The 20,898-nt window shown below is 36.9% G+C and overlaps 1 protein-coding gene and 1 pseudogene across 2 annotated transcripts in view; one reads left to right on the top strand and one right to left on the bottom strand.

The window, feature by feature from the left end:
- Positions 1–20,898, bottom strand: part of RTTN (rotatin) — a 138,194-nt gene that overhangs the window by 35,103 nt on the left and 82,193 nt on the right. For both annotated transcript variants that reach the window (XM_060121308.1, XM_060121309.1), the window contains exons 33-37: positions 16,342–16,531; positions 14,791–14,882; positions 8,623–8,716; positions 4,195–4,387; positions 2,520–2,610 (exon numbers count right to left, since the gene is read on the bottom strand). In XM_060121308.1, the coding sequence (XP_059977291.1) occupies positions 2,520–2,610; positions 4,195–4,387; positions 8,623–8,716; positions 14,791–14,882; positions 16,342–16,531 (660 nt within the window). The remainder of the gene's footprint in view (positions 1–2,519; positions 2,611–4,194; positions 4,388–8,622; positions 8,717–14,790; positions 14,883–16,341; positions 16,532–20,898) is intronic.
- LOC132504299 (small ribosomal subunit protein uS14-like) lies at positions 19,103–19,280 on the top strand (annotated as a pseudogene).

Raw genomic sequence — 20,898 nt, 5'->3', positions numbered from 1 at the left:
AACTGGCAAAAGTACTTTAAAAAAAATTCTCTGGATATGTAATAATTTAAGAATAAACTGCGAGGACTCATTTGTCCACTATCCCCAGGCAATGAGACAGCCCATATAAATGAACTTTACAGAGATATTCTGAAGCCTCTGTCTCGTTCTGTACACACGTGTGTGCGCGCGCGCACACACACACACACACACACACACTCACAGTTTTTCCTCCCACCTTATTCGGCTGCTGTTGTGAGAGCAGGGACCATTGGGCGTTTGTGGAGGCATAGTGCCTCTATGGTAAATGGCCTCAGACTATTTCCAAATAGTTCTTCTGTCCTACTGCTCTTGATGAAAGGTACTCCCTTTATCTAATCTGCAGATATATTTTACATAAAAGTATAGGTGGTGCTACGCTTTTCCTGTTGGGTAGAATGCAAGCAGTTTGTGAAATTTAATTTCCTTATTGCTGTGAAGTATTTTCTGATCCCTTCATAGACTACACTACTGAAGTTACAGCGAGTCTCCCCTCTCCAGGTATGGTGTAACCATAAATAGATAAACCATGGGAGGTGAGGAAGCATTAGAGAGAGAACAACTGAGCTGTCAAAGATTCTTTTGTAAATTACCATACTGAAGATGTAATCAGCTATTGATATGGTAGTTCACAAAGTAACTCTTTTTTTATGTTTGAAACTCCTTCTTCAAATAAATAGACCAACCAACCGACCCCATGCTTCAGAACCCTTGTACCTTGGCTGCCTGCAGGCTCGCCGTGCAGAGTCCTGCCCACACACTCTGCCCTCGACCCACGGCCTGTTTCCTCACCTCCGAGGCATCTGCTCACATCTCACCTCCAGGAGGCCTTCTCTGACCACCACACAAGAAAAACATCAACCTGTCTCCCCTTTACCCATCCTTATTTATTTTTTCCACACCATCGTCACCATCCGATAAAAGTTAAATTTTATTTACTGTTTACTGTCTGTCTCCTGTACCGAGGACACAGACTTCATGTGGGCAGGGGTATGTGTCTGCTTTGTTCACAGATGCGTCACTAGCACCTACAACACAATGTGGCAAAGCAGATGCTCCAAAATTTTTCTGGAATGAATGATCTTCTATAAGGACAAAAAGGCAAGAACATTCAGTCTACATAAGGCCAGGGAGTGCAACAGTAAGAGCGTGGCTTCTAGAACCAGCCTGCGTGGGCTGGAATCTTGGCTCTGCCCCTTACTGTGTGAGTGACCCTGGGCAAGTTACTCATCTCTGGGCTCCAGTCACTTCCTTTATAAAACAGGGCCGCTAATGGTACTTCATGTGATTGATGTGAGGATTACATAAATTCACACAAACAAGCACACATGAAGGTTTGTTACTGTTATTATTCATTCATTCCACAGGGACTGAATGAGCACCTGCCATGGGAAGGGCACTGTGCCCGACACTCGGAAGGCCCTGCCTTCATGGAGCCCTGAACCCTCTAGCCCCACCTCCGCCTCGCAGATTCTGCTCTGGCCACTGCTTTCTGCTTCTTGAATAGGCCAGCTCTCAGGGGCCCTGCTATGTCCCATAGGACCAGCTTCCTCACTAAGTTCAGGCCACACGTCACTGTCTGAAAGCCCCTCCCTCACTACCCTATGCAGAAAAGCCCTGCCCCCCCCACTCTGACCTCACTTCCTGTCCCTGCTTTAGTTTTTCTTCTTCGACGTCTAAGACATCATCAGGCACATATGTAGTTGCTCACTATCTACTCTCCCAACTTGAGGGAAAGGGTCTTTGCTTTACTCATTTAGGGAAGATCCTGGTGCACAGTAGGCCCTTAATAAAGATTTGCTGGATGGACAGACAGAAAAACGGAGGTGATGGCCATTATGCAAATAAGCACGCTCACAAATGAAAACACTGCAATGGGACAGTGTTTGGAAGATGAGGCACAGTGTTACCCAACCTTGTCCTGGGGGTCTGCCTTATTCAGAAAGCTCAAAGGAGACAGCACACAGCAACAGAGACTGCTAGTCCACCTGTAATTACCTCTCACCCCAAATAAATCGTGTAGCCCTTCTTACAAAATCTGATTTTACGGTAACGTTTCTATTAGCAGCAACTACACTGAATATCTGTGAAGGAACAAACATAAATTTATTCTTATTAGACTGAGTTTTGAATATACACAGAATTTAGTCACTAAGTATTTCACAACTTCAATTTAGGTGGAAATGACAGAGACAGCCTAAAATCACAGAAGGGGAGGGTAGGCTATACAACATCCCCTTTTTTTAATACTGTGCTCAAAGATACCCAGACCCTTGATTAAACATTTCTAGCTGGTTAATGATGGAACCAGGAATACAATCTAGGTCTTCAAATCCCACTGCTCTTTTCTACCATCTATTAAGTAACCTATTCAAATAACCTCGTCATACCACGTATATCCTGAGAAATTTTCAACCTTCTCCTGTGGTTAGTATATCAGCAGAATTTACGTTTCTGGTATTTAAGGGTAAACGAACGCACATGCAGACGCAGGCGCTTACCTGAGCCTGAGTGTGTTCAACAGGAGGTGACGCGGGCAGCAGGGCCTGGAGCTCCTGGACGCTTGTCTCTATGAGGGTGGCATCTGCGATGCTGTGAAGGACAGAGAAGGAACACCCTTCAGATGATCAGTATGCTTATTCCTGAAGATTAATTCGTGAGAATTTAAAGTTCGGATATAACCATGAACAGAATTCAAGGAAAAGGATTTTTATAAAATAACGGAAATAATTGTTTATAAAAAGTTACCCTACAGTATTTCAGAACACAGGAAAAGATCTCATCAGATAAATGTGGGAAACAAAGAATTCTAAGAAAAATATCTAATGAAACCTATTAAAAGCAGAATAAAATATCATAAAGCCCTTTCAGAAGGAAAAGAAACAAGAGCAAGACCTTGGTGGTTACGTCCCTATTTAAAACAGGAAAAACATTTGCCAGGAAATAAGTTCTGATTTAGAAAGTAAAAAATAAAATAATGAAAAACAAACAGGAAAAAAAATTAAATCAGAAATAAAGAAGAGGGATGGAAATATAAGCCTTTGCCAAGAAAGAGTCTTTAATACCTCTGTGCCCTCAATGTCACAACAGACTCTTAACTGACTCTGGAGAAGCAAGAATATTCCTAAAGCCCCATTCTGACCCTTTTTGAGGCAGGACACATTTAAGAAGGAAAGACAATCAACTAGCAGTTTCCTTTTTTCAACTCTAGTAGGCATCAAAGTAGAAAAGATGACAAATGAATGTAAACAGAACAAACTCACACCCTGCTGCTTATTATAAGGGCAGAGTAAAGGAGTAATCACAACTGAGTGAAGGGAAGCAAGGCAGACTTCTTTCTTTTTAGACTGTCCTTATCCCAGAAAGAAAGCGAAAGCATTGTGATTTGGCAAAGAGGAGGAAGACATTTCAGACAGTGAATGTTCAAAGGGCAGAGATGGAGAAATGCAAATGAATATGTGGTGAACAGGAGGTAGGTACACTTGGCTAGAATAAACATATGTGAGGAGAAAAGGAACACTTAAGATAAGAGAGTATCCTAGACAACGTCACTTTTAATCCTAACAGTAACCCCATTAACTAGGTGTTTATTAATGACACTTCAGAGATTAAAGTTACTTTCCCAAGGCTGCAACACTAGTGCGAGAATGAACTCTAATTAGGACTTAAGTCAGACTGAATTCAATATCCTTGGCCTTTTTAACTATACCATATAGCCAATCAGAAAATCAGAAAAAGTTATGTCAGACACTGATTAATATTAGGTAAATGAAAGAACCAAATCATGATTTCCCTAAATTTTATCAGACTACTTTCTGATAAAACTCTCAGGCTCCCATAACTAAGTAACTCCAAATGAACTTTAAAAATGACTTTTCAAACCAAGGACATTATTCTGATATGACTGCTAGGGAGATGAACCCCAAAACTCCTTCTTCCATTCTGAATGACCAAGGAGACTTGCATCATGTTCCTTGAATGTGGCAGAGGACAAATAAGGTTTCAGAACTTCGGAGTTTAAAAAAAATCAGGACGGGGAGCTGGGGAAGCTTAATAGTCAACATAACAAACCCATCCAAGTGCTTTAACATATCTAAAATAAAAACTGTCGAGACAGTTCTGGCAAAAGCAAAAACCTGCAGTCTACACGCCTCTCTGGGAGTATTTATCTCTTACCTACAAAGAAGCTCTATGAGACGAGCTTGTCGAAAAGCATTTGCAGTGTCGCCTGGAGTCGTTGCCAAGAGGCTGTCTAGGAGGCTGCACATCGCGGAAAGAAGAGGCGGAGTGACAAAAACACACTGTCTGGGCAGAGGAGCAGAAAGGGATGAATCATGAGGAAGCCGTGGAGATGCAGTTTCATGCTGACCTATTATCGAAATAAGTGTGAAAATTATCACCATTTTGTTTACCTTGTGGTTATGTACAATATTCACAAGTTTTGATAATCAGAGGAAGTTCCTAAAATTGCCAAAGAGAGATGGCTGGGAAATTCCCTTAACTGCTCAACACACCTCAACCCCGAGGCCAGGGAGTCAGACGTCCAACTCCTCCAGAGTGTGAGTGTGAGTGTGTGTGTGTGTGTGTGTGTGTGTGTGTACATGCATGTACACAAGGGTGTGTGTGTCTACCTTGGGTGGCAGTGTACTAGCCAAGACAAGAAGGGCAGGGCATGGTTTTGTGTCCCAAGCATTCAGACACTGAGGAACAAACAGATGCTCCACAATCCTTTTTTTGGAAACTCTAGGGGTCAGAAGTGTTTCAGAATTCAAAATATTTTTAGATTTTAGAAAAGTAATAAGGTACGTGTACCATGTATTAATTAACACTTCCAATGGAATCTTGGGCATCAGCCCATAAGGATATAAATATTTCTGCAATGTAGCAGACACATAATCACAGCAAGCAGGATGAATACATAAGCAAATACAACCTCAAACTAGAATTTGCAGCCAAACCAGATTTTGCAGCCAAAAATATGCAGGTAAGGGCAAGTTTTACTGCCACCTGTGTTCTGAGAAAACTTTCCATTTTCAGAGATTGTGGATTTTAGAACTGCAGATATGAGGGAACTTTCCTAGAAGACTCAGCAGCGTACTGCTAACAAGAAAGCTTAACCCGCCTCAAGATTCCCTCATGACCTTCGTTTCTTATTTCTTTTTTAAAGAAACATTATATTTTGAATAAATCAAACTTACAGAAAAGTACAAGAGTACAAAAATTCCCAATATACCTTCACCCAGATCCCTAAATATTAGTATTTCACCACATTTTATCTACCTACCTACCTACCTTCTTATGAACTGTGAGCTGCACACAAATGCCCCTTTAATCCTAAGTTAACTTCCTAAAAACAGGACTTTGTCTTTTATAACCACAGTACAATGATCAAAACCAGGAAATTAACATTGATGCAGTGGTACTATCTAATCCATAGACCTTTTCCAAATTTTGCACTGTCCCACCAACATCCTTTACAGCAAAAGAAAAAAGTTCTTTTTCTTGTTTGGATCCAATTTGAGATCTGCTTTTCCTTTAGTTCTCATGTCTCTGGGTTTTGAACTGGAAGGGTTCCTCAGTCTTGCTTTGTTTTTCAGGACCCGGACATTTTGTGAAGAACACGAGCTAGTTCCCTTGTAGAGTGTCTGATGTTTGATGTTCCCTCATAATTAGATCTTCAGGACATTATATCTTCAGGACATTATATCAGGAGAAACATGATTCCTATCAGGCCAATTATGGGTGGTGTTAACTTTGGCCATTTGATGGATTAAGGTGGTGTCTACTAGGCTTCTCCTATATATTATAAAGTCATAATATTCTCCTTTGTAATATAAAGTCATAATATTATAAAGTCATAATATTCTCCTTTGTAAGTAACTAATTCCTTGGAGGAGGCACTTTGGAACTATTTACTGTCAAGACAGATTTGATATTTTAAACTAAACTGGGAAAATTAAATTTAGGGAATTCCACAGAAATAGTTCAACTGCTTTTAAGGGAAAATTTTATATATTCACACAAGATGTACTACACGTCTTCAGGACTTCTAGGGCAGCATACAGAAGAAAAGAATACCAATAAAATAGGAGGGGCTTAACATTTAAGAAATTCAAAATCATTCAATATATTAAAAAAAATTTAGTATTTTATCTGGAGAGAACTATCTCAGTTATTTATATTTGTAATACTCAAATATACTAACATTTTTATTTTGTAATGATTCTTTTCAACTTTGTAGATCAAATGTACGCTTATAGATCATAAGACTCTGTTAAAGTCTTTCTTAAAAGATAAAAGGATTTTTCTTTTACAAAAGTTAGAAACTAAACTTAGGAATGAGAAGTTGGACATCTAAAGTGGCCCTGATGTACATGATAGGGAAAGTTCTTGTCATCCTGCTCTAAACCACTTTGGGGCACAGTAATTCCCTGGTTAATCAAGAATTAACAGAACAAGAAATAAAAGGACTAACCAGCTTCATGGAGAAATCCTTCACTGAGAATTCCAGCTGAGGGAACTATAATCTCATTATCACTAAAAAAATTTTATCTTAACACTAACTATTTTAAAGAGACGGAATTTAGAAAGATATGTAACAACAAAATTGCTTTAGTCTTAAGGCTCACTGACAAAAGATATTTAATGCTTTCCAGTGCTATTCAAAGATTCGTTGGCAGATTCAACAAAAAGGAGTAAAATACTTTTTTGTCAAATACATACACTGAAGTAACTGGCAAACAGTAAAACTGTGCATGGGGGGCTTCCCTGGTGGCGCAGTGGTTGAGAGTCCACCTGCCGATGCAGGGGACACGGGTTCGTGACCCGGTCCGGGAAGATCCCACATGCCGCGGAACGGCTGGGCCCTTGAGCCATGGCCGCTGAGCCTGCGCGTCCAGAGCCTGTGCTCCGCAACGGGAGAGGCCACAACAGTGAGAGGGCCGCGTACCGCAAAACAAAAACAAAAACAAAAACAACTGTGCATGAATATATATTCTAAGCACAATCCTTGAAAATAAAATAAATCCAAGTCAAGAATAATGAAATCAAAAAACAAACAAAAACTGCACAACTGTATGTTCACATAAAAACCTGTATGACTGTTTGTAGCATTATTATTCATAAAAGCCAAAAAGTGGAAAAAATCCAAATGTCCATCAACTGATGAATGGGTAAATGAAATGCAGTATATCCATATATATCCATATAGTATATCCACATGGTAGAATATCATTCAGTAATAAAACATGAATCACTGATACAGACTACGACACAGATGAATCTTAAAAATATTACGCTGAGTGAAAGAAGCCAGACACAAAAGAACACATATCGGATGATTCCATTTTTATGAAATTCCAAAACAGGCAAATCTATAAAGAGGGAAAGTAGATTAGTGATTGCCTCAGGCTGGGGAGAATGGGGGAGATCAGGAGTGATTGCTCATGGGAACAAGGTTTCTTTTTGGGGTGATGAAAATGTTCTAAAACTGACTGTGGTAATGATTGCACAACTCTGTGAATATATTAAAAAACAATGAGTTGTACACTTAAAATGGGTGAACTGTATGAATGTGAATTATATCTCAATAAAGCTGTTTTAAAAATAGTAACGTAACACACTCTTAGAAATAAATATTCATGAAATTCATTATCAAATTTCATTTCATGCTCTGTGTCCTTAGCCACTTAAAACAACCTGAGTTTGCTCCTTTTGTTCTTAAGAGGACCAAATGAGTACTTTCTATAATTAAACTCTTTTGTATATTGTTAACATAAATTACTAAAAACCAAAACAAGACATTGTTTAGGAAGTTATGGAACAAACACTGTAATGAAAATGCAGAGTAAAGTCTTCCTTAAGCAAGTATCTCTGAAGTTTTAGAAAGCATTTTCTCTGCACATGCTTATATTTCAGTGTTTAAAATTACCTTCTTTTTAGGTAGTATATTCCATATAGGTTAGGAATTTAATGCTACTGAATAAAGGTCTACCTACCATCTTAGAAGAAACAAAAGTTAGGTTGTAATCTATATAAATATATAAAGCGTAAAGCATAATAGAGTTGGAGGCAGTGCCTAACACAAAGAGTAAAATCGATATATTGTCATTAATAAAAATAAATCCTAGGCTACTCATCACACATTTCTAACAAAATAAAGACTCAAAACACTTTGTGTGCTTTCAAATGAAAGCACAGGCTTTGCAAAATACTTATGACCCCATTCCCGTCACTTTCAAGTGGATTACTGTGGTAAACTGAGGTGTTTTCCCAAAAGGGGAAAAAAATGAAGCTAATTAATATTCATTAGTTCCTCAATGCAAACACCAAATATCTATTCTTACCTAATAGGAAACGATATGGCAATCAGACTGTTTATTTGATGGCCAAATTCCCATTTATTAGTTAAGAGTATTTGTTTTGTTAATTTCTGATATATTTATTCTATCATGTTCTGTGATATTTCGTTTTGTTCTTATCTAGACAGTCTGTTCTGTGACTTATTTAATTTGGTTCTTATCTAAACATTTACTTTTAACATATCTGCCTGGACCAACTTATCATTTTTATTTTTGAAAGTAGAATGTCTTCCTAAAAGGATACCTTGAGGCACAAACTGGTCATGTGAGGCTTCAGGGAGAGGCGCCGTGCAGGGCACTACCGGCTGAAATTCAGCACTTGCCGACGAAGCTGCCACCTGGGGATCAGTAAAGAAAATCATTCTATACTCGGAACAGTCACTCGTTAACATTACTAATTGGAAAATGAAACACGAGCAATATATATACAAGATATCCTTGAACAAAAAGGTATATTACAAAAGTACACTAGTTCGCATAACTGGAAAATACTCCATATCTCGAGAGTTAAAACAGTGTTTTGAATGGCATTTTCTACTTCTTCTTATAGGACCTGTTACAGTTTATACAAATCAGTAACTCAAAGGAGCACAGTTTTGATCTGAAGCCCATCTAGAGTTTAAGGTCCTGATAAAGCCTCTTCCCACTTACGCTCAAATGTTGAAAGGCTAAAAAAAAAAACTACTTTATAATTCGTTGTGTCCTTTGAGATATTTTGCACTTCTTAATTCATAATAAAAGGGTTTTTTAAAGTTTCAAATGGCACACACAAATTGTAATAGTGCCTCTAAAAGAATCAGCAGAAGTATTAAAAGATTGTTCTCTACCTCTCCCCATGTCGCAAATGAACTGTTTTTAAAAATTAGGCAATATCTGACATTGTTCTTCAGAATACATTTTTTGGAAACATTAAACATAACAGAAATTCTGTAGAAAACAAACACAATTTCACACACAGGTTTACCAATGAGCAGGCTGTAAAAGCCTTAAAACTGAAAAAGCCCAAATTGATGTCAAGTACCTCATATGTGGAAAATACTGTATCTTCCCATCAATTTTCTTTTCTCTGAGACAGCATGAACTTTCCATACTTGGATAAGCTCCAGGCCCGTGCATGTACACAGGTAAGCTGTCAACAGAACTTATGAATCAACCCTACCACAAACCCAGATACTGTACAGCTCACGATATTTGCATATTGATTACATATCTATTCTAACGCTTAAAGTAGGTACCTTAGACTTGATATAACAGGATGAAAACAAAACCCAAGGTTATTTTCATTTGCAGTTTCTGATAGTAAAGAGAATATAAATTTGAAGAAAATGGCACACGAAATTAATACATAGTTTTTAAAAATCCCTCTTTCAACTTAGGACCTCAATCGCCTCTCACCACTTCAAATATGACATTACAGTAATAAGAAATAAGTGACAGAAGCTGTAGCCAAAAAAGTAAGCTAAGCACATGAAGTCATCTAAAAATGAAGGCTGGATAAATCTCAGTCTAAATAAATCACTCATAAATAAGCATGTATAAAATGCCTTATTTGATATAACATTAGATCTACATAACAGGGAAAAAAACCTAAAGACATTTTAAAAATTATATTTACCTACAATTGGTTATAAGAGATGTGTTTTAAAAAAAAAAAAAAACAGTTCCTGTCAATAGACATCCAGATAACTTTTAGCATGTGAAGCAACAAGCACACACGGAGACTGACATCACAACCGTGCAGGAGCTGATGAACGAGCCTGGCTCCTGCCACAAGCTCCCTCGGTTACACAAGAAAATTTAAGAGGACAAGGAGGCCGGAATCCTTTATCTTTTCACTGAACATCCTTTCAGTTGGCAAACACTCAAGCAGTCCCCACTACTGATGAAAACAGAGATAGCATTCACTGCAGGAAAAGAAAGCTTCTGAGGGCCGCTAAATACCTGGCTCATCAGAACGCTAAGCTGCCATTCGTGACCAAGGTCAGGCATTAATAAACACCATGATTGTCCTCTGTATAGTCCAAGGAAGGGACACACAAAGTTTGAAAATTTGGTTTTAGAAGGCATCTAATGGTTGCATTATAACCTACCCCATATGGCTGAGAAAACACAAGAACTTCTTTCTATAGCAATATACTGTGTTTTAAAAATTGATTAGGGGTGATATATATTTCACCCCTAATCAATTTGAAATATATATTTCAAATATAGATATACTAGCCTATCTATATTTTTTAAATTTTCTATATTAACATATTACTATTTTAATAAATAAAGGTAAAAAAGTATTAAGCTGACTTGCTCTACTACTATGCTCAAATCCTGCTTGCTTGAAAATAATCTTCAATGGACACTCATTTGATTATATTTAATAATACACATCAATACATAAATGTATTGTCATCCTGTTCTATAAAATAGCTTTTAACTACCATCAAATAAACGTCAATTCATCTTTCTCTAATGTCCTTTGTAATGCTTCATGACATTTTACTTTGCTGAAATGTCTTTATATCTTTACAGCTGTTATCTCTTATCTCTTCAAATCCAAAACCAGACTTGGCTCTCCTGGCTAACCCCACCTGGTTACATCAGCAATCACACTTCAGCCTTCTTCCCACCCTCAAAACAACCCCATCTTGCATCTTCTGAATATCTAAGGCATTCAGTACCACACAGCTTGGCATTCAGCTATTTCCTATTTATACTTTATGTTCTCAAGTAGACTTTCAAACCTCATAAGTGGGTACTGAATTCTAAGACATATTTGAGTATCTTTTTAGTTGCTTGCAAATGTGTACATAATACAAAAAAGGGATTGATCCTTTAAAGCCCATTTCAATTGCCACTTCTTACACAAAATCACTGCCTATTTCATCATTCCTTCTAATCTAAGCTCACTGCACCCTGACTGTAACATCTATTTCGGGACTGATCACATCTTGCTCTGTAGTGAAGAAGCAAAACATCATGGCCAACGACCTGGGCTCTAGAGCCAAACACAATTCTGGATTCAAATAACGCTCCACCAGTTAGCAGCGCTGGAACCTTACACAAGACACTTATTCATTCCATGCCTTAATCTCTTCTTCTGTAAAACAGTAAAATGATTATCAATTTTTTAAAGACTAAGAGGACCCATGAGGAAAATTTCTCTATAAATGTTTAAATAAACTTAAAGTAAAATCAGTTTTCCTTAAATTAGTGCTCAAGGAAGTTTGAAAGAATCACATATTTCACAAAGAAAAGCTCAAAAGCAAATGACCCACATTTCCTCTTTTTTGATAACTGATAAAACAGATTTTAAAAAATACAGACATAATTCTGCTCAAGAGCAGCAGAAAAGATCAAATTTTGTTCTTAGAGCTGCTGCTACAAACTGGTTTGTCCTGGGCATAAACACCTATCTAGTTTGGGTATTTCTGACAAGTAGAAATGTGATCTCCGGAGGAAAAACAACTGATACCTGACCCCTCCCCTGGGGAAGGAGACACTGAGTTGAGGGAAGCCATCTCTGAAAAGGCATTTATTTACCAGGGCAACACCCCCAAGGTAACAATGACACTCCTTACTCTACCTATAATTTACAAAACATTACAAGTCACAATCAACTAAACTAATATTCATTAGATAACACCATTAAAGTCCCTAATGTGGCATTAACAACACAGAAAGGATAATGATCCAGCAACAGCACACTGGATGATACAACCCACATCAAAAGACAGTGCTTTCCTCAGAAAGACAAAGTGGAAAGACAAACCAATCAACAAATTGTATCTTTTCTCAATTCTGGGAGACATACAAAATAATGATATTAATAACCAGATAAACTCATTAGCAAGATTTACATCCACTCAACTGATACCTCAATTTGTAACTTCAACATTTTCTTATACCTGAGAAAGTATTAGTTGGTCTGGGTACTGACAGTTTAGGTTTAAAGTAATACTGGTATAAGGGCTTCCCTGGTAGTGCAGTGGTTAAGAATCCGCCTGCCAATGCAGGGGACACAGGTTTGATCCCTGGTCCGGGAAGATCCCACATGCTGCGGAGCAACTATGCCCATGTGCCACAACTACTGAGCCTGCACTCTAGAGCCCGTGAGCCACAACTACTGGGCCCGCAAGCCACAACTACTGAGCCCGAGCACCACAACTATTGAAGCCCGTGAGCCTAGAGCCCATGCTCCGCAACAAGAAAAGCTGCTGCAATGAGAAGCCTGCACACCATGACAAAGAGTAGCCCCCGCTCGCCGCAACTAGGGAAAGCCCGCACACAGCAACAAAGACCCAATGCAGCCAAAAATAAAGAAAGAAAGAAATTTAAAGTAATGGTATAAGGAATAAACTCTCCATATTTGTCTCCTGCTGGAAAAAAGATACATAGTATATCTCATATGGTAAGGAAAACATGACAATTCGTAGAACTGGGGTAATTAGATTAATTTTTGTGAATAAAAGTCACCAATTTGGTGAGTAATTCACCAATACCAAAACTCTTCTGTTTGGAAACCAAAAAAGAAAGAAAAAAGTTGACTGTAAAAATTCTAACAGGTAATACTAATCTTTTGAGGAACTACAAGAAGGTAAATCTTACATAAGACTATATATATGAATTCTTAAAAAAAAAACAGATTTCACTGGTATGTATTTCTAAAAGTCTATGTGATATCCTAACATAAACAAGTTAAAGACTTTTGCATTAACAGATGTGCTTCTATTTTAATAATGATTATAATAAGTGACATATTTACAAAGTGTTTCTTGGAAAATCTAGTAGCTTAATCTGTAAGATTTATATATTATTATAAAATAGAGAAATGCAAAAGTTTGATTTGCTTTTGTTTTTTGTATGTATGTTTCCTTGTATGAATAAATATAACTTGGGGACTTCCCTGGTGGTGCAATGGTTAAGGATCCGCCTGCCAATGCAGGGGACATGGGTTTGAGCCCAGGTCCAGGAAGATCCCACATGCCGCGGAGCAACTAAGCCAGTGTGCCACAACTACTGAGCCTGCACTCTAGAGCCCGTAAGCCACAACTACTGAGCCCGCGTGCCACAACTACTGAAGCCCGCACGACTACAGCCCGTGCTCCGAAACAAGAGAAGCCACTGCAATGAGAAGCCCACACACTGCAACGAAGGGTAGCTCCCACTCGCCACAACTAGAGAAAGCCCGCGCGCAGCAACAAAGACCCAACACAGCCAAAAGTTAATTAAAAAATAAATGTAACTTGATATCTACAAAATAGCTAACTCAAAAGTTATTTACAGCAATTACTACTTACTGCATACCTACTATAAGCAAAGAACTGAAGAATGTACAAAGATTTCAAAGTTAGTCTATAGCCCTTTAAACAAACAGGGTAACCTAAGAAGAATTATTTTTAAGCACATATTAACGCTGTACTTCTGTGAACTAAATAACCAATTAATACAATCCCCTTTAGCATTGAATCATATAATTATTTCTCTTATTGAGACAAAGATACACACTATTTCTAGCTTGCAAAAGAAAGCATGACATCTAGTGGAACTGGAGTAATTATTCTGTTTTTCTAAATAAAGGTTCAATTTAGCACTAAACATAAACTCTTCTGAGTCTAGAGGGGAAAAAAAAAAGTCTCTTAAAACTTAGCAAAAAGTACCAGTCTCCTGAGAAACTGTAGGAGGTGAATTTTATTAATGCCTGTTTAATTATTTAATTCTCATATTATTTTTGCTCCTGGAAGCAGTGGTGTCGAGGCTCTGCCTTCCTAATAGGTTCTACAACACAGTATATTGTTCCAAAAATACATTGCAATGCTTTCCAGTTGAGAATGATTTTGTATGCTTATAAAACAAATGAAACCTAGCATGTCATTATTTAGAAATAATTAGTGTCTCAAACTTTTTAGAACAAAGCACCTTATAAATTAAAAAAAAAGGAAGAAAGGCAGGCAGGTGTACATAAATTTCAGGTATTTCAGATAATCAAGACAAGCTTCTATTTGATGCAAGCATTTAGAAATGTGTTTAAAATCATTAGTACCACACTGGAATCATCTGAATGGATCAACATTCTTCAAACTGCCTTGTCCTTAAACAAAATTTCAGGGTAATCAAGCATTACTAATCATATGGAATTTGTTCTCTTTTTCTACTACTACTGATAAACATTTTAAAACTTTTGAACTTCCGGTTCTATCAAAAAAGGTAGGAAAAGAGGTTGAAAATTCATCTAAAAGGATATTCAGTGCACTTATTTGAGCAAAACAGACACTAGTTCTGCTATAGATGGCACTTCAAATAAATCACAGTTGTTATGGTCATAACCTTATATTTCACATCCATTCTTATCCCTCCACTATGTAAATTCAAATTTTTTCAGAAATTCAAAATGCAGCATTTAAGCGTTCTTTGGAAGTACCATTGTTTCCAAAGTGGAGAGAGAACTTGGATCTCGATCTTGACTGGACATCCGAGATGGAGCCCTCCAAAACTTGAATGAGTCATCTAAACCTGTGACAACAAGAAAACTGTCAACGTGAATAGCCTTCTGGGCACTGTAATGATTAACAGAAAGAATACTCCTTACATGAAACCAATCCAGAACTAAAGAAGTGTGCCTAATTTTTATTATTCTTAATTAATTTATATATACAGCATGTTTCACAAAAAAATTTAAAACAATTAGTTGACTGTGCTTTAGTTTAATCTAACACAATTTAGCAAGAGCACCAGCTCCCAAACTTCAAAGTGCAGAAGACTCATAAAGGGCTTGTTAAAGTGGTTTCCTGAGTCCTATTCCCAGAGATTCCATTCCCCAAGTCAAGGTCGGGGGTGGCGTAAATCTGCATTTCTAACAAGCTGGAAGCAGATGTCAGTGCTGCTGGTTCAAGGGCCATGCTTCCAGTAACACAGATACAGAGAAATCCAAACAATTAAAGTGGTCACTTTCCTCACAGGGACATTTGTTTAGAATGTTCAAAAACTTCATTAAATGTCATTCTCCTCTTAATGCCTCCAAGAAGTGAGCAGAAAAGTGAACTAGAAATTTACATTTAAGTATTTCAGGGTAAGGGAACTTCATGTTTGCAGTTTACTCTTAAATGGCTCAGAAAAAAAAAAATATATGTATATATGCATATAAATAAATATATTTCACTTATACGCACATACATACACATGGTATAGGAGGGCAAATATAGTAAAATGTTAACATTTAGGAATTCTTTGTTCTATTCTTGTACCTTTTCTGTGGGAAATTATGTCAAGATTTTTTAATATTACTTTAAAATTTAAAAAATTTTTATTATTTTATTTTTATCTTAAAATTATTTTTATTCTTACTATTAAATTATCATTTATTATTATGAGACATAATTATCATTTATATGCGCTAAGATCTTATACTTAGGAAATCCAAGAGAATCTACAAACAAGTAGAAATGAAAAGATTTCAGCATATATTTTGATAAATGAGTAACATTCCAAAAAACAAATAGCTTTTCAATATATTAGCAAAACAAATTAGAAAATTTAGTAGGAAAGGTCTCATTCTTGTTTGCCTGGGAAGAACCTTCCAAAAATTTAAGACATTAATAGAGGAAAAAACTGTAAAACTTTACTAAAGGGCATGAAATAACTTATGAAACATTAGTAAGATGTCAAAAACGGTTTCCACGAAGAATTTATAAAATAGAAAAATGCTTAGGCAATGTTTAGTGAAAGGAGGAAATACAAAAATGTACATAAGATATGAACACAATTATGTAAAACAAACAAGAGCTATACAGAGAAAGAAGACTGGAAGAAAATACACTGTAAGGTAACAAAGGCAACCTCTGGGTAATGGGACTAGAGAATGTTTTCCTGTGTACTTTTCATTATTTTTCAAATATTTTGTAACAAACACATAGGTTTTTAACAGTTTAAGAAATGTTACATTTTATTAAAAATATAAATATAATATTCTTACCATTTAAGTCATTGCCTTCAGAAGTTCCATTAAGAGCAGAACAATTCAAATCAAACGTATACCGTCCCAGGTAACAATGTTTTACCATCTGATTCAAATGTTCATAAAAATGGCAGTGGTACAAAAGAGCCTGAAGGGCAGGTTTTCCTATGAGCGACAGGCCAGAGTCCTCATCATGGACACAGGGGCCCTGTAGGAAAAGAGGGGGAGACAGTGATTTATCACTTAATTTCTTCAAAAATACCCATGTCTCCCCACATTCCCCTCAACGAAACAAATGGGTCCCAGATGTGACCATTCTCCTTTCACCTGCCCGTCTTTCCCCACATACACCAGCCTGACCCGGGCAGAGGATTTCACAGGACTCCAGGTCTCTGCTGCCTAAAAATCCACTGAAGGCAGAAGGCTGATCTAGTCGCTCTCTCGAGGGGCTAGAATGAAAAGCCTGATATCCACAGTAAAATCTGTTTGCCACTTTACTTCCCACTGAATTAACCCTTCTTCCAAGGGAATTCCTTGCATACATGCATGCATGCGTGCAAACACACACACACACACACACACACACACACACACACACACACCCCTTCCAGCAGGAGGCTGAGAAGGATCTGCCATTGCAAAATTTTAATCTCTTTGCACTTTTTTTCAAATAATTTTTTGCACTGTCACTACTTTTCCTGGAATATCCAAATGGCAAAAATCAAGCAAGCCATTAAAAGTATGCAAAGGATCGGTTTAAAGTATGCAAATAATCACATCATTAGTTTATAAATATTTCTCTTTTTTGGAAAATGATAATCAATATAGTTAAGACTTTTCAAACAGACCATAATAGAGAGAAAAATAAAAGATAGAAAATCGAAATCTAAGTGCCAACAGGAAAGGTCTGGTCAAAGCCTATTCAAAGTTTACCATTAACTGAAATTTGCATACGTGCCCCTTCTCTCATGCCTCCTGGTCACCAAGGAAAGATGGATATTAAAACTTACTATCCAGGAAGATAAAGTAATAGTTAAACATATAATTACAGTTAAAGATATAATTACATTAAGAAGATTATTTCCATTAACCCTTCTCTTTAAGAATATTATTAAAATTAAATGTCTTACTTCAATATTAAATATTTTTTATTTTTATGAATTTGTTATTGTTGTGTTCTAATAAACCTACCCAACACTGTGAGCTTTACTCTTTACAAATAGAGCAATTTACTTGTCCAAGAAGGAATAAGACTCTTTAATGAGCAGTCACAGACGCTGGTCACCGTGTTAACTTTAAATCCGGAGCTTGAGAAGCGGCAGGCGAAGCAGAGAGGAGTACCTGAACAGGGTCACGTGGCTCCCGTCTGTGAACCAGGTGCACATTTCAGGCAATGTGGCCCTTTCGTGCATTACTTTATTTAAATATCTAGGACAAAGTAATTCATCCAAAGCCACAGAGCCAATCCTAACATTCAAAATGTTCTATCTTTTAAGCAACTTATAGCATTCATAAATGTAAAAAGCACACATGAGATCTGCAATAGTTGCTTAGCATCACAAATTAAAGCCCCCATTATATTGATTCCAGGAAGGACCAACAACCAAGAGGAGAATTAAAAATAATTCAGCAAAGGTTACTAGCTTAATTGCAGCTGTGTAACATACCCCAATAAATCAATAAAATAAAATTATTAAACAAAGTACCACAAACACTATTTTTTAATTTATTTCATAATAATACTAAGAATAATTTTCAAATATTTTATTATACATATTATATAAAATTATTCAAAATTTTTTCTTGTGCAAAATTGTGTCTATATAATTGTTTCCTGGATGAGTTAACAGCCACAGTCCAAATTAACAAAGGTTTAGCCAAAAATACATGAAGGAATGTAAACTGTATAAATGCTGAAAACAAGTTCCTCAAGAGTTCTTAAATCTGCTGATTCTTTATTCGGTAAAGGCCCACTGAGGCTGATGGTTTCACCACGTGCTAGAAGGAGAAGTGTTACAAACCCAGTCTTCTAAAATCCATCTTTTCTTTAGTTATAAATATTTTCAAAGTGAGAAATTACACACGTAAATATGATGCAGAACTATAGTAGTTATTCTATAAATATGTATAATTATCATGGTAATTATCATGGTATATAATTGACATAATATTCACCCTTTAATTAATATATTTTAAAAATTCATTTTTTTCTCTAGTTCTTACTAATATAAAAAGAAAAAAGATTTAGAAAATAAAGATAACAAAAGAAGTCATAAAAGACATAAATTTAAATCAACCTAGTAAAGTTTAGAACCTGACTTTTTTCTTCGCCTATAAGTCACAGTGAAAATTATTTGGCCTACCAAGACTGAAAAAGTTAAACTAATTCTGATATGAACAAAAAAATTAATATCCCAGAATTTAAAGACCAGGAGATAGAAAAGATAAGGAGCAGAATATTAATTCAAGAGGCCTAATATAAGACTCATATAATTTCTAGAAAAATAAAGAACAAGGAAAAGTCATTTTTAAAATATGAAAAAAAATTGTCAGAGCCAAAAGAAATAGAACATCTATGTCTCCAAATTAAGGAGCTTAATAAATATCAAGCAAGAGAAATGAAAAAAAGACATAGAATCATAAAATTCTAGAACATTAAAGACAAAGTGAAGATAGTAAAAGAAAAAGTCATCCATAAAGAGGTAAAAAGAATCAGATGGAAAAATTCTGAAGAGTGCCGGCATGCGCTCCCTCTTTCCTTTTGCCTCGTTGCAGCCGAGAAAGCAACATGGGTCACCAGCAGCTCTACAGGAGCCATCCGAGAAAATTCGGCCAGGGTTCTCACTCTTGCTGCGTTTGCTTAAACCGGCACAGTCTGATCCAGAAATATGGCCTCAATAAGTGCTGCCAGTGTTTCCCAGTATGCGAAGGACATCGGCTTCATTAAGTTGAACTAAGTGTGAACTTCTTGAATGGGTCATCAAGCATATCTACTTTCCTCAGAAACAATACTAACTCTCTGTATATAAATTAAAATGTTAAAACTTAAAAAAAAAAAAGAATCAGATGGGTATCCAACTTCTCATCCGTAGCACGAGATGTTAGAAGACAGTGGAGCAAAATTCTTATGAGGAATGATTTCAGCCTAATACCTAGTAGCCCAAACTATCAATCCAGTGCAATTTAAATACATTTTCAAACAAACAAGAACTCAGAAGTTTGTCACTCATGCATTTGTTTTTAGGTAGGAATACAATTATTTTGAGGATGATTACTAGGAAAGGGGATTCTAACTGAAGAGAAAGGATGATTAAGAGCTTAGAAAAACTTGAGCTATGATACGGACTCACAATGCAAGAAAAAAACAGGAACTCCAAGGGCAAAACACACACACACACACACACACACACACACACACACACACACACACACACACACACACACACACACACACACACACACACACACACACACACACACACACACACACACACACACGAGGAAAGTTTTCCTCTGAGTGCCAGAGGGTCATAGCCCTGGAAGCATAGGTAAGGAAGTGTAACAACAGCCCAACAAATAATGGCTCTGTAGCAAATTACTAGTTTTCACTTTTTAGAATCAACTTATAGATATAAGGAGGCTGTAGAAGACAATCTAACCATAATCAGCCTTCACAAAGTAAAAGTGGAGATGAAACTGGCAAAGATTGGCAGTAGAAGTGGGGGACAAGATACTGGTAAAAGGAACAACTTAGCCACATCTTAACTTCTAAATGGGGGCGGGCAAGAGATATGACCCATGGGTAAGGAGATCAGAAACAGCAGGGGTGACCAGGGGAGAAACTAAGACCACTAACAGAACTATATGGGCAGGACATTGTTTAAGTGAGCTAAATCCTATGTATTGACACAGTAAAGGAACAAACATACTCTATTACTGCAAACACACTATTTAGAGACAGGAAGGTAACTACCTGAAGAATTAAAATCAGTAGGAGGTAAAGCTGTCTCTGTGAATGAAGAGGGTAAAGAATTTCAGTATAAGCTCTATTAGCTTTTTTAACCATATATATTCATTACTTGAAAAAAATAATTTCTTCTAAAAATTCAAACATTTCACTCAAAATATTTTTAAGTTTCTCAAACAAAACCAGATGATCTAGAATATGTACATATTACATAACCATTATTTATTTTTTATTTGATTTATTTTAGCTAAGCATTTAGCCTGAATCCCCAGTCTCCACATGCCAGAGCTTCCTAGTAGCAATGGCACATTATCAACAGAGCTTTAATCACAGCAGTGAAGCCAAGTCCAGCATAAGCGCAAAAGATGGTGTGGCTCAGGCTTTCCACACATGACTAATGTACAAGGGCCAGAACAATGAAGCCTTTCACGCATGTACTAGGCTTCGCTCCATAGATTCATCAGTAATTGATGGGGCTGTCTTCTGGTAAAGTGGGGAAATCAGCACAGTCTAATTGCTCTGTCTCAGGACGTCTATATCCTTACCAGCCTTGCCCTCAGGTGAGCGCTCGGGCTGCCAGATCATCTGCAAAATTGCCAGGGAGAGCT

This window comes from Lagenorhynchus albirostris, chromosome 14 (genome assembly GCF_949774975.1).
Source record: "Lagenorhynchus albirostris chromosome 14, mLagAlb1.1, whole genome shotgun sequence".
Classification (NCBI taxonomy): domain Eukaryota; kingdom Metazoa; phylum Chordata; class Mammalia; order Artiodactyla; family Delphinidae; genus Lagenorhynchus; species Lagenorhynchus albirostris.
This window is presented reverse-complemented; position numbering and strand designations above follow the sequence as displayed.